General features: G+C 38.0%; 2 protein-coding genes across 2 annotated transcripts; one reads left to right on the forward strand and one right to left on the reverse strand.

The window, feature by feature from the left end:
• Nucleotides 1–282: 282 nt before the first annotated feature.
• Nucleotides 283–5,636, forward strand: LOC144654194 (cyclic GMP-AMP synthase-like receptor 1). The gene is made up of 4 exons (XM_078514281.1): nt 283–354; nt 1,346–2,045; nt 2,673–2,875; nt 3,593–5,636. The coding sequence occupies exons 2-4, from the start codon at nt 1,351–1,353 to the stop codon at nt 4,513–4,515; spliced, it is 1,821 nt and encodes a 606-aa protein (XP_078370407.1). The 5' UTR covers nt 283–354; nt 1,346–1,350; the 3' UTR covers nt 4,516–5,636.
• A 1,514-nt stretch (nt 5,637–7,150) lies between these two features.
• Nucleotides 7,151–16,596, reverse strand: LOC144653912 (vesicle-associated membrane protein 7-like). The gene is made up of 9 exons (XM_078514056.1): nt 16,511–16,596; nt 14,755–14,909; nt 14,210–14,267; nt 14,023–14,072; nt 13,828–13,915; nt 11,945–12,038; nt 11,025–11,092; nt 9,863–9,955; nt 7,151–8,872 (listed from the first exon to the last, which is right to left on the reverse strand). The coding sequence occupies exons 2-9, from the start codon at nt 14,898–14,900 to the stop codon at nt 8,789–8,791; spliced, it is 681 nt and encodes a 226-aa protein (XP_078370182.1). The 5' UTR covers nt 14,901–14,909; nt 16,511–16,596; the 3' UTR covers nt 7,151–8,788.
• Nucleotides 16,597–16,614: the final 18 nt, after the last annotated feature.

Here is a 16,614-nt window from a genome sequence, read left to right on the forward strand (position 1 = left end):
TGAACTTCGTTTTGTTACATTTGAGCGCATTCTTGTCTTCTCTTCAGTTTACAGCTACTCCTTGCCAGAAAAAAAAACCAACAAATCGAATCGCGAAACAACAACAAAAAAAACTCAAGGAACTCAAATGTAAAATATCGGTTTCTTGTTGAGGAATGATTCATCCTTGACAATATTGCAGATGTATTCACAGTTCACGATCCAACGTTTTTCCTTTTTGTTTAAATACGCCCACGCCTATATCCTTCTTTCATTTTCTAACCTCAGTCGCTCCCTCGCGGCAGATGAATGAGTTTAGCAAGATTTCAACCATGGGTTGGACCTAGCACTGAGCATATTCGTTTAGCCCAACAGGTAACTGATTTTGAGTATTTCTCCGTTGTGAATTGTGATGTAGTCGACCATTGGACGGAATCATGTGAAAAGGAAAGTAGCTTTTATAAATGTGGTTAAACTTCCATTTAACATGGCTGGTTTATGATCGGATCGTAGTAGATGCATTTTCTGATAAAAGGGAAAAAATCACAGTTTTATGAATGTTTGTAAACGTCTCAACATACTCCAGTTACTCCATGATACTGTGCTTCGTACTTGTGTCCTTCTGTCAAGATATCTTGTTTGAATTTCTTATTTATTACTATATACGTTGTCAAAGATAGCCAGGAGAGTCCACAAATGGGAGAAAAGCAAAATTATACTGAGCTATGAAAGTTAACAAAGTTTCTCGACCCCAAAGTAAGGTTTAATGACCCAAATTTTAAAAGGGACAAATCTTCAAAACTTACTTTCTCGTCCACTTGTTTCCTCGTAGGTCAAGTACTTCTGACAAATCTGCGAATTCTATAACTGCGTAAATTAGACTTTTAGCCTGAGCCAATGTTTCAAAAGTCTTTTCTTCGCGGATTTATAGACGAGTTATATAAGAAGTGAAGGCTATTAAATAGGGGTTTATCGACTGCTGAAAACGTTTTGGGTTACCGGAAGTTTGTTGCGAGAATTCCGAGAATATAGTTCTCTCACTTCCGTTTTGTAGTCCGCAAATGTCAATAATAAGATCTCTGATTAAAGGAAATTCACTTATAACCTTATTTTTGATATAAAAATAGAACAAAATTAGGTTTTCCATGTCTGATAATTGTCTTTCTAGATAGTGAAATAGTATAACTATATTGTGATTCAATCATTCACTGAAGCACATTTGCCAGTTCAACTTCCGGTCGTCAGTGAATGACTTCCCAGCGAAAAGGAGCGTCAGGGAAAACCCCTTAGCGACACCGCAGCGTATATGTGCAGGTGGCTTTCGTTGTCTGACAAGCAAACATCTAAAGACTTTGTTTCATTGCAGGTTGAATGGAAACGCTCACTTCACATTCAACCAAGAAGCAGAGAGGCAAAGTTATCAGTACGAAAGTTCAGCCACGACACAAACCTAGAAGACCGCATTTCCAAACTGCTGGGAGAACTGGCCACAAAACTGGTAAAGATGTCATCACTGAAATAAAGCTGGCAATAGAACCGAGAAAGAAGACTGTCCATTTCCAGGAAAGAAGTTTGAAAGTTCAGCCACTACAAAGACCTAAGAGAACTGTTAGCAGAACTGATCACACTGAAGCTGGTAAAGGGGTCATCACTGACATTAAGCTGACAACAGAACCGGGCAAGAAAACTTTCCGTTTCCAAGAAAGAATTCCCGATCACGAGAAGTCAGGAAAGCACTGGAACCTCAGTACTGGCCAACCGAACAGTGAAATAAGGCCGCAACGTTCTCGACCAGTTGCACAAGATGCCACAGTATTAAAAAAGCCGCTTGCAGGCGGACCTTACAGCTCCACACAAGAGACAGTGGCAAGAGGAATTAGACGACTGCGTTCAGGTGTTTCCAGAGAACAAACCTCTCTGCCGGTGAAGTCTCAACACAGTTCTTCACGCGGAGGCGCTGCGAGAGGAAGTCACAGAAAAGTCGAACCAAGGAATATGGTTCCAGAGCCGTGCTGTTCGCGTCCTACAAGAGAGAGACATCTTACTAGTGCTGCTCCTCCAGAGAGGTAAGACCAGAAACAAGCAAACACGTTTTACGTAGTAACTCATTCGTCTTCTATTAAAATCAGCGAATCTGATTGGCTCTTCCATTGTTTTCTATTCGCTGATGAAACACAATGAAGATAGATAATAGCGCACTTTAAACTGCAGTCCTTTAGAGTTTCTACTAAAACAATTTCACTACTCACCCTCATTTCCTCTGAACAATAGTCAACTCGGCTGCACCTCGTTGACTATTCGCTCACAGAAACTCGCGCTCAAATAGATCGGCCCACGCGAAGTAGTCCGCAATGCGTACTTGAGCATTTTCAGTTGCTTTGTGTAAGACATGCACTAATCCAATGAACGTTCGAGATTTGCACTGAAACGAAGAGTGAAATGGAATCTCCTAAAATCGACAGCTTTGCTCAATTTATAATCCGAGGGTCGCTGGTTTGTCAGTTTTTACTGTTTTTGTTGTTGTCGTTGTTGGTTAGGAGTAAAGAAGTATTTCTTCACCCCGATTATTATCTTTGCTTTTTAGTCTCGGATTCATGGTCGGACAATCTTTTGACCAGTTTTGACTGTAACGAGCCACGGACATTCTAAATAAGTTATTTTTTCTCACATGTCAACCTTAATTTTTCCCCCAGGCCAGTGCAAATACTCAGACAAGCATTGCCCACGGATCTAAACTCCCTGAGAGCACCTCTTTTGAAATTTTTCAAAGAGAAGGTATCTTTATCTCAGGAAGACATTAGTCGGACTTCAGACGCTGTAAAAAGTCTTCTTTCAACGATCCTGGATAAAATACGGAAGAAAGATGACACATTTGCACTGAAACCATTGAATACAGGTAATGTCGTCTTGAAAGTCCTTGAAAAGGGAAGAAAAGGCTCGAGCCATGCGGCACTACTCCCCCTGAATGGGATGCTAGTAAATCAAATGGTACTACCCCAGCATTATGTCGCCCGTACCCATTTATACACCTGAGTAGAAAGAGAGTGAAGTGTCTTGCCCAAGAACACAACACAGTGACTCCGGCTAGGGCTTGAGTCCGGCCCGGGCAATTTTTTATTTTACGCCCACTTCAAGATGGCCGCCACTTACGGTCGTCGACTGGTAACTAGTACCGGTTAGCCTGCTATGCACTCTGGTTAGCCTACTATTCACTTCCGTTAGCCTACTATTCACTTCGGTTAGCCTACTATTCCTTCGGTTAGCCTACTTTCTTGCTATTCACTTAACCATTAGGCCACCGCGCTTCCCATTGAAAGACCTGGTTTCCAAGGGCTGGAAATCAAGATTTGACTTGGTGCGGGTTTGAAGTTTACTGGTAGAAGTTTTTATGTTATAAATTATTTCTACCATGGCACCGGGACATAATTTAGAGAGAAACGCATTGTTCATGACTGGAAATTCCCAATTCTCCTCTTTCAACATTCTTGACTTTTCAAATCCCTCAGGAAATGGTCTATTTATAATGGCTTCCCTAATGGAAAATAAATCGGAATGTGGAAATCACTTCGAAAATTAGTACATCATGAAGTTTATTTTGTAATATCCATTTCAGGAAGCTACTACGAGAAACTGAAGGTTTCACATCCGGTTGAATTTGATGTTATGCTAGTGTTTGATGCCCATCGCATCATGCGATTCTTCGATGAACAATATTCCCGTGACCACCCGGGTTATGCAAAACTTGTGTTTAAAGACTTCGTCCACGGAGGGAGAGAACTCTGGGGGCAATTTCTCACCAGAGATGGAAAATATCTGTCACCTGGGGAACTAGTTGGGCGTTTCTACAAGTTGGTGTGTGATGCTGTGAAGGCAATGAGCGGATGTGTTTCGCAGCCAATACTGAATGGCCCTGCAGTTACGTTGACAATTGATAGAAAAATCGATGTCGATCTAGTGCTGAGTGTTGAGGTTAAGAAATGGCCGCGTTGTGCGAGTGGATGGGGTGATTTTGCTACAAACAGGACATGGCCTACAAGATGTGACGTGGAGCAAATCAAAATGAAGGAACCTAAATTCCATTTAGTGGCGAAATCCTTTCCAGATACGAGAGGGGTGTGTACTGATTCTCATCTATACTGGCGGATTTCATTTTCGAACGCGGAGAAAACCCTGTTAAAGTCGGCCTCCACCGACAAGAAATATTACAGGATCACCAAGGCCATCTGCCTAGCCAAGAAGCGAGAATTAGAGCCTCTAACGTCGTTTCATCTAAAGAATCTTTTCCTTCACAACCGTAGCCAATATCCTCGCGCAAGACACGACGATAACAATTTGGGTGAGAGTGTGGTGAAATTTTTTGAAAGTTTGATCGATCGTTTGGAACAAGGCTCATTACCACACTTTTTTGTTCCTCGCGCAAATCTGTTTGTTGAGATGTCAAGAGGTGACAGAATGAACGTTGCTGGTAAGCTGAGAAGATATCTTGGTGAACTTGTTCAAAATCCAAATCGTTTTCTGGAAAATTTGCATCTGTAAATTGTGCAGTTGAACAGAAGCTGTAAAATGACGGAAGCAAAGGAAATGCAGTGAACAAGAGTACATTAAAAAGAAAACTTTGGAAAAGAATTGACCACACGTTAAACTGTTTTATTTCATTAGAAAGATAGTTTTCTGATAATTTACAACGCACTCAGTCGAGAACAAAGTAGTGTTCAAAGGCTAAACAATTATTCTCTAACAACCTCATTTACCTCACGAGAAAATTAGTCAGGGTTGGTCTGAAACCATATTGAGGCTAGTTAGGGTCCTTAACTACCAATTTGTTGCTAAGAAAGATTTCTGACCGTCAAATTTTGGAAACCGAACCTCCTATGGATGAGATTTTTGCACAACTTAGTTCTATTGAAGAGTCCTTCAAAAGTTTCAAAACACGGCCATATTTGTCAAGTCACGTGACCAGAATAGAAAAAACCCTAAAACTAAAAGGGCGTTTAGATATAAGAATTAAAATCAGTGTCAGCAGATAAAGAACGTCCATGTGCTTAATGCTTCGTATGGTTTTTAGGAAATTCGCATTATTATTAAAGTTATGGCGTAAAAAAGGAACTCGTATTTTTGAACTTTCTTCAGTAGCGTTCCTTTCTTACATGTAAATGGTAATTCAATACGACGGATTATGAAGAAAGATATGTTATCTCAAATTCTTTGAAAAAAATCGGTACTTTACTTTTCTCTCAGAAGTTTTAGGGATTTCAAATTCTAGCGCGCGGTTTGGGACTGGCACTAGTTAAGCGCGTGCAATATCATTTTTTTTTAATACAGTTGTCCTCCCCACCAAAAATTCACCGTTAAGCATTGCCGATCGCTTCAAAATAGTTTGCCACCATAAACCATATTGAGAAATTCCTTAGCAACTGTTCTAGATCTTTAGTTAAGAAGGACCCCCCTTAAGGTCGCGCAGGACCCTTGAAATCATTATGTATGTATTTATTTAAAGAGTATGCACGAACTGCGACGACTGAAGCCGACAACAAACGAAATATTCACGACAATGTTTTTCTTAAAGTTCTTTGTACAAGTAATTAGACGGTATTGTTCTCAGCTTTGCGTACCGTGCGCTGAAACAAAGCGAATTATCATAATTAGATTCACAGCTGCACAAGTCGGTTGTAAACATTGTCTCGGAAGGTCTTCGGAAGCGGAAAATCCTGCAATTTTGTGTCCGTTTTCTTCGCCTATATAGAATTTCAGGAGTTGATTCGCGAGGAACGTGAACTTGGTGCACTCTATTGTGTTATGACAAGAGCGAATTTTGAAATTTCGTTCTCAAAATGAAGATAGCACGTTTCAAAGTTTAGATTTCACATTTTTACTCTCTTAGAAGCTATTAACTTCTAGCAGTTTTTGAAATCGAAAATTTCGTTCTTGTCATAACACAAAAGAGGTTATGATTCATCTCTAGGTTATACAATCATTTAATTCGGTGCGCTGTTGTAGCCGAAAACTTGGACACAAAATTGCATTATCTGCAGTAAAACTTTTAAGAGCCTGTAGCATTACAATAAACGGTCATCTCTCAGTAGAAGGACAATCATGATGTAATTCCATCATCCCTTAATATCCTTGATAAATTTTAGAGGAATCGATGTTCAAAATGTAGCGAATTAAAGCTTTACAAGATAGCACCCCGTCAAGAAATTTGGCTAATGAATTTATTAATGAGCAAGGGTCCTGCGCGACCTTAATAGCCGACAGCTATTTCCAAGTTCTGTTGTTACTTTTCGGTAAAATATGGTACCTGTTCAGGACATCCTTTTCGTAGATTTTCATAAAGAAGGGGCTGTCGTTTATTAAAGAACTGCACGTTAAGACTCTGTTTAAGATTGACGGTATAAAATACACGGTAAACAAAGGCACAATGCATCCTTTTTTCGAAAAGTACTTTAATATTTCTTAATTTTCATGTTTGCAGGGTATCTCACCTACGACAAAGACAATGCTAATTATTTTAGAAATTAGTTTTTGGTGACTGTGCGTTATAGCTATTTTTTGGACTTTTCTAATGGCTGTTGTAACACCAAATCTTCACAAACGCAAATATCAGAATCATCCAATCAGAACTCGCACTATTAAACCAGCGCCATCCGCGGGAAAACCGGGGCCGAACGCGGTTTGCCAACCGCGAGAAAACGCGCGTAAGCGAAGTTCAGACTGGTTTTGTTTCTGCACATGATTAGTTAAAAACAGCTAGCACCTTTGCTCTGATTGGTTAATAGAAAAAGTTGCACTGCGCACACGCCCTTTTTAACCAATAGAAGCGCGATCCATTCAACCAAAAAATTCCGGTTTGAATTTCGAAACGTTTCATATAGCTCTGATGGGAACCGAAAATTTGATCTTAATTATTTTTCACAAAAAAATGTTGTTTTCAATTTCAATTCGAAATTTTTTCGGGTTTTGTGGTCGAATGGAAAGCGCCCAATGTCCGGTCCAGCAAATATCCACACCCATCCCCAAGGAAGGCATTGGAAATTCTGAGAAGGATCAATGAAGCTAAATTAAATTTTCCAAAGGGGTGGGGGAAACAAACAAAACATAAATATATAACGGTTGGCAAATGACACATTGCAGGAGAAATCATAAACTTATTTAAATAGATTCACAAATAGCATGCATTTTATGACATTCTTCTAATTTGTCTAATTTGTGCCTTTGAGTTAGTGTAATTAAAGACCATGATTTTTATCATAAAATCATAAAACCGTCTTTCAATTTAGTTATCTTGGCTACAAATACAAGTCGGTTAAAAAACAATACTACTAATAATAATTATTGTATAATTTACAAGTTTTTGAAGTCTAGTTTCAAATGGTCCAATCCCCCCCGGGGGGGGGGGGTCCAGAGAGTGTAAAGAAGAAAGATTCCAATAAACACTTCCTTTGAATAAAGTAATTTAGGAGAAAATAATATTCCAACACAAAATTTATCCAGCTACATGTCTGTGTTTAAAGAACTTCTTTTCCTAACAATCTCTCTATGTAATGAGCTCTGACTGTTCTCTCTGTCTTCACTCTCACATTAATCTTTAACACAAATCTCTGAGATCAGGAATCTCTTTCAAATCTCTTCAAGCTCAAAATATCAATTCACCTTAATGATTGCTATGCATTTTCTTAAAGGGACTATGTCACGGGGATTTTGCAGAGTTTTGGTCTAAACTGTTCTGAAATAAGTGGTAGGCAACTTTACCCATGAAAAACATTATCTTTGAACATTTAACTGAAGATATAACCTTTATTTGGAGATAGAAATCAAACTTCGGCTATAAATATCGATTGTTTTTGAAGGTGCGCGGAAACAAATGTTGGCTAACGTTTTCAAATTGCAATCCATTTTCATCCGAGCTATCCGCAGCCAAACGCGCTTTTAAACAGTTTTAGTGATCTAAAATAGCAGTTTTTGATAAAAATGGACCATTATTTTTAAGTTTTCTACGACACAAATATAAATTTTGGCTGTTCAAAAATCTGTTTAAGTCCGTGACATAGTCCCTTTAAATGTTAGTTCAAAGAATTTGGTTCTACATCAAGAAATTACCCTTGGTGTTTTTTTATTCTTATCACCTATCTGCTTGGCAAATTATTTTCGGATCAATCTTGGGAACTAAAGGTCTACATATTTTTATATGCTTGAAATACAGTAAAAACCCGTGAGTAAGAACCTAATTTTTCCAGGTTAGCCTCAACAGGTTCTTATGGAAGTTAACACAAATTTAGGCTATTTGGGATCTTATTTTCTGAAGAAAATTTACAATGATGCTAAAAGAACTTTTAGTGGTATTCGGCCTATTCCTTGTATAAAATTTGCATACCACATATTAAGTGCTTATGTAAAAATGAAGCACTAATCATTTAGAAAATGACGTTATATATCGGTACATGCACAGTAATGCTTTGTCCAAACGTATTTCCCAAAAGTAAACATTTTTAATCAATTTTAGAAAATTCAAACCTGTTTCCAAATTTGAAGCCAAATAGGTTCTTATAAAAATGGTATCTAATTTGCAAATTTTAGCCTAACAGGTTTTTTCAAATGTTAAGTTCTTACTAGCAGGTTTTTACTGTATTGTAGGTCTCTGTCAAATGAGAAACCTGAAGAATTCTTACTTAAGTTTTGTTTCTTGTGGTATAACTGTTTTTTTTTTTGGAAATAACTTGATAAATTGCTAACAAAATGATTTGAAATTTATATATCACCCAGGCTTCAGATCCACACCTATATCATGCACAGTGTCTGAAGGATTATCTCATTATGATTTTTTGTCATCTTTATGTATACAGCCACCCCAGTCTAATCCACTGCATGCTGCTGACACAATGAAGTAGAGAACAAGCTGAAAAATAAAAATATCGACATTATGCAATAAATCCAATGTTTTATTCTTAGTGGGAGGCACAGTAGCCTAATGGAGGGGAAGAGACAGGAGGGTTAATCTTCCTCTTCCCTACTTTTTGAGCCAATCTCTCCATTCTCCTTCATTTTTGAGGCGATTTCTCCATCCTCCCTACACTTTTTCACCTCAATTTCTCCCTCAACCCTACGTTTTTGGACCATTTCTCCCTCCTCCCTATTCTTTTCCCCCCCTTCTAATGGCTCAAGTGGTGTCGGTTTGAGCCTTGGCTGGGGCCATTGTGTTGTGTTTTTTGGACAAGTCACTTGGTTAACTCTCTAGTCCGCCGCAGGAGTCACCCCCCCCCCCCCCAATATTAAATTTGCAAGTACTTATTTATAGACCTGAACAAAGCGAGGCACTTTAAAGTGCTTTGGTCAAAACTTAATGCATTGCCCCCCAGGGGGGTACTCCGGCTTGTTAATGACCGGGATGATCGAAGGATTTTTTTGGGTTTGAAATTTTCGATTCCGGGATCTTTTTGGGTTGGAAAATTTGGCAAGTATTTTTTTTGGTATCTTGATTTAGATAGGGGATTTTTTGGGTATTAAAAACGAACTAATGTGCCTAAATGGCGCGGCCTTGGCGTATTTATGGTATGATGAATAAACAAAACGAGCGTTCTTTGTGTTATTTTATTGCACCTCCTGGCAATTTAGGGGTAATTTGACAAGAGATTTTTGGGGGGTTATTTTTGGTTCAAGGATTTTTTTGGGTAATGTCGGAAGACTAAGGGATTTTTTTGGGTCCTGAATTTTGCCTCCATTCGATTATACCCGTCATTTACAAGCCGCAGTACCCCCCCTGGGCATTGCCCCAGCCAGGGCTTGAACCTGGTCTGTTTGATCTGGAGTCCAACATGGCATTTGGCCACTGCACCTCCCACAAAACCAGTAAGACTTCATACAAAAGCATTTGCGACTATGTACTTACTATGATAACAATGACGAGTATAATGGTGATTTTGACGTTCTTCCACCACATGGCTCTGGCCAGGCCTTTGCTGGATTTCTTGAAAGTGAGGGACTAGTAGGAAATCAGGAAGAACAATGTAAATAATCAATTAAGCAATCAGAGACTGTAAAAAAAGACAGTAAGAGAGTCACAAAAAGATGATTCTGTAAACTCTTGATTTAGCCCTTTGGGTGAAGAGAGACAGTGTTAGTGTCTTGAATGAGAGATCGCAAATTGATTAATAATAATAATAATAACGAATTTTTAAACAGGATGGCCCTTCAGTACATGAGTACTGTTATCAAAGGGGTCCTGTAAAAAGAAAAATATATATAACAATATAAAAATAAGTACATTATATATAAGGATAAAAAGTTAAAAAGTTAAAAATCTATTAAATTATGCTTACTTAACCTATAAAAATAATTCGTTTAAAGACTGCCTAAATAAAACCCTACTGCTAGTTTGTCTAGTTTTTAAAGGTAAAGAATTAAAAATATTTGCACCAGAGAAATAAAAACTTTTTCGTGCAAATTCAAGTTTCACTTTAGGTAGAACAACAGTGGCTCTACAGTTCCTCGTATCACGATTATGCGTTAAAAAATTAAAATAGTTTTTAAAAGGGGTGCAAACGTTGCCTTGTAGGCAGTCAAAAACAAAATTACAGGCTTTTCTCATTAGAGTGTTCTCGACTGTGGGTAGGCGGAGTTCACAAGTGAGACATGTAGTATTTGGCAGAATGGTCCTGTGACTTCGTTGTTCCAGGTCTCTGATTTTGCGCTTGCGTGTTTCTGACCAACCAAGCGTACTATGACCACAGTAAGTGAAAATGGGCATGATCATTGTCCTGTAGATGCGTTCAGCGCTAAAGACATCAATGTTAGAACGGATTCGTCGTAATAAGTTTACTCTCCCAGCTGCTTTTTTGTACGTTTTGAAAAAGTGCGTATATGTAATTAAGTTCAAAGTCTGTAAATACTGACGACTGGCTGTCACCATGTACTGCAATGATAAGTCATAACACTATGTCACAGTAGGGTGCTCAGTGCGAGGCTAATGTAATCACAGGCATGAACATTAATACTCAGTTGTACCGGGCCTGTAGTCACTTTATGGTTGATGATATTGACTTAAAACTTACTGTGGTATTTAGGTCTTCTGCTTTGTCAATTAAGAGTTCTAAACGCTCTCCTCTTGATGCAATGGTGTCTGTCAACAAAAACACACATAATCAAATTTAACGGCATTTTCATAGGCACAGGTGTCTACTATTTTTATAATTTATTCATAAATTTAAATTATGCAAAATAAAACATTTTTGCCAAAGAACTTCCTGCAGTTTTCCAGACTCAATGTCAGACTGTTGCCAGATGAAAATTGTTTTCTACACAGTTTTTCAGTTCAGGAAATTAAGGTGTATGATCAAGTGGGGTATATTTGTTAGCTTCAATACAACTTAATTAATGCAGTGAATGTTGCTGTGCCCTAGAATAGCTTCTCAATGTTTAAGCCAGACTATGACTTAAATTGCTCATGTTACTCTGGGATGTAGCTAAGAAAACACTTAGCCAGCTCATCAACAAGCCCAGCTGGCTTTTCTGGCCTTGGCAGCTCTGAAAGTTCACCTATGTCTTTGTATTCATGTGAAATTTCAGCCAGATTTAAGTTCTCTTTCAGCCGGTAAAATTAGCCAGCAGCTGGCCCTTAGTGACCTCCCTGGTTACTAGTCTTGTAGTTGGATGGGATTTTCTGCCTATCTTTACTATTGTGTTGTACACTGTGAAATGCTCGGTTTCATTAGCACATACTTGCTAGAGCCCTAACACGGCTCATAATACCGAGGGTAAATAAAGTTTCAGTTTCAGTTTCAGTACACTCTAAAAAGATGTTCTAATAAAATAACAAAGTGCATTGACAGTCCCATCCAGGAAATCTCAAAGACAATAATTCAGTCACTAGGTTAATGTGTCTTTAAGACATTTTGTGACTACACTTCTTATATTTTTAGCAAAAATGATTCTAGGCTTTAGGAAGAATAAAAAGATCAACTGAAGGCCTTACCGATATTTTTCACCATGATTCCTTTGAGTTCATCTAACTCTCCCTGTACCTTGGACAAGTTATCTGACTGATGTCCAGTGTCTGAAAAGCGTTTCTGTTATTGAAACAAAATGATTAAGACGGATTCCGCTGAAAGTTCGAGCAATGAGTGCGAAAATTAAGTTCCAAAAATCTACTCATTGCACGGCAACATTTTGTATACTATTTAAAAGATCTCATCGAAATTTATTTGTCTTAGTGACCCCGCAATTAAATTCTAAAGCATTCTCGAGAAAATTAAAGTCAAACCTCGAAAAAATGTATAAAACACGCGCCATTTTGTTTTGAACTGGCGCGAAACGTTCGTTTTAACTGAAATAAAGACAACTTCAAATCCATTTTTCTCTTGCGGGGTCAGCTTGAGTGCTAAATTTTTGGCAGGTTTTTGTTAGCTGTACTAAAACTGTTGCCATGATAAGAGGTCTTTTTGGTAACTTTATTTTTGCCTGTATTGCTCGAAAATTGTGCGGAAACTATCTTAAGTTAATACTTGTCCATTAGTACCTCTACTCACAGACTCTGGAAAGGATGTTGGTGATTTGAGACCCGAAACTAACACTGCTGATTGTATACCTGCCAACTTTTTCTGGGTCAAAGGCGTGAGATTTTTATCCTGAGCGTGCCAGGATTACCGAAGACAATACGACCATGTCCGAAGTTTTCCGAAGATGTCCGAAAGTATTCCGAAGACGTTCCGAACATATCCCGATCCCAGTGCATGGACGTGCTTTGCTAAACACAACCTTGTTCCCAATGCTTTTCTTGTCAAAACTGTGAGATTTTGGGGAAAGTATCGTCATTTACTCATTTTACATGGAGTTTTCATTTCTCTTATTGGTTTGAGTTAACATATTTTTGGAAAGTGTGTCGGTTATGTTTGTAATAACTCACATTTTTTGACTAGGCATGAGAATTTGGTTCGTTAGCGTGAGTTGGCGTGAGATCGAAGTTTTAAACTCGCAGGAGTGAGACTCACGCCTAAGGCGTGAGAGTTGGCAGGTATATGATTGTGCAGTTCCAGAAAATATCCATACTCACCCCATGAAAGGTCATTGGAAATTCCAAGGCGGGGGGTCTCAAAAGCCAAAACTTTTAAAGGAAAGTATGGGGCTTAACTGGAATTTCCAGAGGGGAGGGGGGATTCAAACCAACAGCTGAACCAAGAAGCTTCTGTGGGACGAGTATGAATATTTTCTGGAACTACATATATTCTGATACGCAGTTGGACACAAAAAGTAGTCAAGAACAAAGAAAGAATCAAATAAATTTGTTTGGTCTATAACTATGTGTATCCAGAATATAACAAATTAAATTAATGAAAAATAAAATAAAAGTGTCAAATGGAACATTAAAAAATGGTATAATGCCTAATATAATAGGTGAATGACACGCTGACACTACTGAATTTTCACTTTTACCCAATGAGTTTATACAATTTAGTGAAGGAGCAGTTTTCTGAAAAAATCCTCCCCAGTGAAGTAATCAAAGAGTTCCAATTCCTATTTTGTATTATAAATACCAGTGGCATTTGCTGAAGAAGCTGAGGCAAAATTTAAGATAATTTAGGGGGCTTTCCTATAGTCATAACTGGCTGGCCTGTCCAGTGGTTTTGAATTTGAAATGGGCCTTTTACACAAGATTTTCCCACAAGATTTGTTGTGTTGACTGATTTGACAGGACTAATCTGACTAACAACGGAATTCTGTTCTCGAATATACTGTTCTGGCTGGTCAGTTCTGTCAAATGTAAAGCACTCTTAGAATCCCAGCTTATCGAATATCTGACTGGTGCACCATAATCAAGAACATCAAGAATCCCTTTACAAGATGCGAGTCTTAACTTACCATTTCACCTGATAAAACCCTTGAAAATTCACTGTTCATCGCATAAGGCAGTGCCGTCTGAGCTCGGCCATGATATGCACTTTGAAAACTGTCAAAATACAACCACTTGTCTGAGTCTATTCAATTCTAAAACTCAAATAAAAAATTTAAATTAAAGCAACAACAAAAACAACGCTGCAGACACTTGCGACTTACCGTTTCTTAATCTCTGTTAGGTACATAAATGCTTTTGATCTTTCGAAATCCTTCACAGAAATGGAAAGAATACTCAGAACATTTTAAATAAATGTTTTAATATTTCAATATTTTAGAAATAAATTGAAAGCAATCAACTCATCAACTGATAGCAAACAAAGCAGACAAAGCATGTTCAATGACTTACATCATCTGTAATGCATAAGTATACAATCCTGTCTTCTGATATATAATGGAACAAGTAGCTGTAAAGAAAAGAGTAATTTTAGAGCTTTCTTCAAGGCAATCCACACTAACTCCTGAAAGAAACCTTTCAGTTACTTGCAGTCAAATAAAACTTGATTATGCTACTCACTCGGTAACTTTCACAAAAGGGTCACTCTATGATTACATTACAGTCAAAACAGCTCAAGCGTTACTCTCAAGGGTGGATTAATGATTCCATTAATGCAAATTTGATTTCATTCTTTGCTTCAATATTCCATTCTTGAATTCAATATTTCAATGTCCAACTGCAACTCGATTCAAAACTCGGATGTTGACAGTTGACTAGGTTATGCAAATTCAGGCCGAATTTCCCCGTGCCTGTCGCGTGAAGCCAGACAACAATCCAATCAACATTCAAGTTTTGAATTGTTGCCATTTTTACTTTGAAATATTCAAGCAATTTCCATGAATTGCACTCAGAGAACGTTATGTACATATTATCAAATATTTAAGTTAATCACATACCTTCCCTGGGTATAAGTGAGTTTGGAATTCTCTGGTGGAATTCGACTCAAAATTTGTTCTGTGACCTCAGCAAAGTTGCCGGCACAAGAAGCAAACTTGGCCAGCACTGTAGTTCCTCTAGCTACAACACTATATAGGATCGGCATGGTTTCTTCCTAAAAGCAGGATTATAAATTTAGAAACAAATCCGTATACAACTTATTATTTTCTAACATACAACATGGTATTCAATCTGACTGGCACACAGTTCCTTTTTGACTTTATAGTAAACATTAGTTTAATTTTACAATAAAAGGTTGAAGCAAAATTTGGAGAGGGCAACATGCTAAACCTGGTTATTCAAAAGATGAATATTCCAACCAACAGAAGAAACACCATCCATTGGATCTAGTGACTTATCTGACTCTGGTTGGTCAAAGAATAGAAAGCACTATCCAGCTGATTAATCACTTAGTTAGTTTTGTGAACACCTATCCACTGTACAGAGATTTATCAAGTAGATAGTATTACCAACCCATTGTGCAACTGGATCGTGGTAAAAAGCATTATAACCCACCAAGATATATACCAGCCCAACAAGAATTTCAACCATACTCTACTCTTTAACCAAAGAATCTCAACCATGAAGAGTTCTGTTTTTGCACAAGCGTGTATTTAATAAGCACTGTGCTGCTTATTAAATTTTTTGTGCCTCAAATGCAGTAGTTATTCGAGGGCGGCGCTCTCAGAACTATGTATTGCAAGAATTCTGGATAGAGAACTTAATGGGTGAGCAGTGAACTAAAGAACGTCGCTTTTGATGAAAAGAAGTTTCCAATGTTGTTTTAGAGTTGCTATGTAGTAGTTTTTTGGCTGAATGGCTCGTAAATGACGGGGATGATCGATGGATTTTTTTGGGGTTGAAATTTTTGATTCCGGGATTTTTTTGGGTTGGAAAATTTGGCAAGTATTTTTTTGGGTGACTTGATTTAGATAGGGGATTTTTTTGGGCATTAAGAACGAACTAAAGTGCCTTGGCGCGGCCTTGGCGTTTTTATGGTATGATGAAAAAACAAAACAAGCGTTCTTTGTGTTATGTTATTGAAGCTCCTGGCAATTTAGGGGTAATTTGACAAGGGATTTTTTGGGGGGTTATTTTTGGTCCAGGGATTTTTTTGGGTAATGTCGGAAGACTTAGGGATTTTTTTGGGTCCTGGGTTTTGCCTCCATTCCATCATCCTCGTCATTTACAAGACGGAGTACCCCCCTGGGGGGGGGGGTCTTATTCGAGTAAATACAGTAGCTGTAAAACGTATGATGGTTGCTTTGTGCTACACACACCAATAAGCCAATTCTGGACTTTTCTGGCTGGCTTGTATTGGTATGTAGGTACGGGATACTTACCTCCACTTCAATGAATAATATTTAGAGTTGAATTATTACTAATTTAAAAGCTGGAAGCATTCACAGAAGCTGTGTTTATATACATAGATTTCTGGCTAGACAAAATGATTAAGAATTAGCTAAGGATCTGTGTTTGATCTTGTCTGTCTATTGTTTCAACTACATCTGTCGTCAAAGAAAGAAATAAGGAAAACTCTTACTTCTTTTAATCTAACTTTCCTTATTAACCAGCCTGGCTTAATTTTAAGCTTGCTACAAATGCTTGCAGAGACACATTTTATACACCAAGTAATGACAATCAAACCTTAAAAGGCTAACTGAAAATATAACTACGGAAACTAAAGATACGTTTCCCATTAAATGTATCTCTTACCTTTCGTTTTGAGTTTTAAATATTGAGGTTTTCTTTCTTGGAATAACTTCAATCTACGCCATTTATCGACTGAAATGACGTCATTCCCTTTTCAAGAAAGGGCC

The sequence above is a fragment of the Oculina patagonica genome, chromosome 5 (genome assembly GCF_052425735.1).
Source record: "Oculina patagonica isolate OP01 chromosome 5, crgOcupat, whole genome shotgun sequence".
Lineage (NCBI taxonomy): Eukaryota > Metazoa > Cnidaria > Anthozoa > Scleractinia > Oculinidae > Oculina > Oculina patagonica.

Excerpts from the sequence above, each read along its gene's own strand:
- LOC144654194 (XM_078514281.1), top strand. The coding sequence starts at position 1,351 with ATGGAAACGCTCACTTCACATTCAACCAAGAAGCAGAGAGGCAAAGTT. Across the intron at positions 2,046-2,672 it reads AGTGCTGCTCCTCCAGAGAG|GCCAGTGCAAATACTCAGAC; the intron begins GTAAGACCAGAA and ends TTTTTCCCCCAG. Across the intron at positions 2,876-3,592 it reads ACTGAAACCATTGAATACAG|GAAGCTACTACGAGAAACTG; the intron begins GTAATGTCGTCT and ends TATCCATTTCAG.
- LOC144653912 (XM_078514056.1), bottom strand. The coding sequence starts at position 14,900 with ATGCCGATCCTATATAGTGTTGTAGCTAGAGGAACTACAGTGCTGGCC. Across the intron at positions 14,268-14,754 it reads CTCACTTATACCCAGGGAAG|CTACTTGTTCCATTATATAT; the intron begins GTATGTGATTAA and ends TTTTCTTTACAG. Across the intron at positions 13,916-14,022 it reads CTAACAGAGATTAAGAAACG|TTTTCAAAGTGCATATCATG; the intron begins GTAAGTCGCAAG and ends GTATTTTGACAG.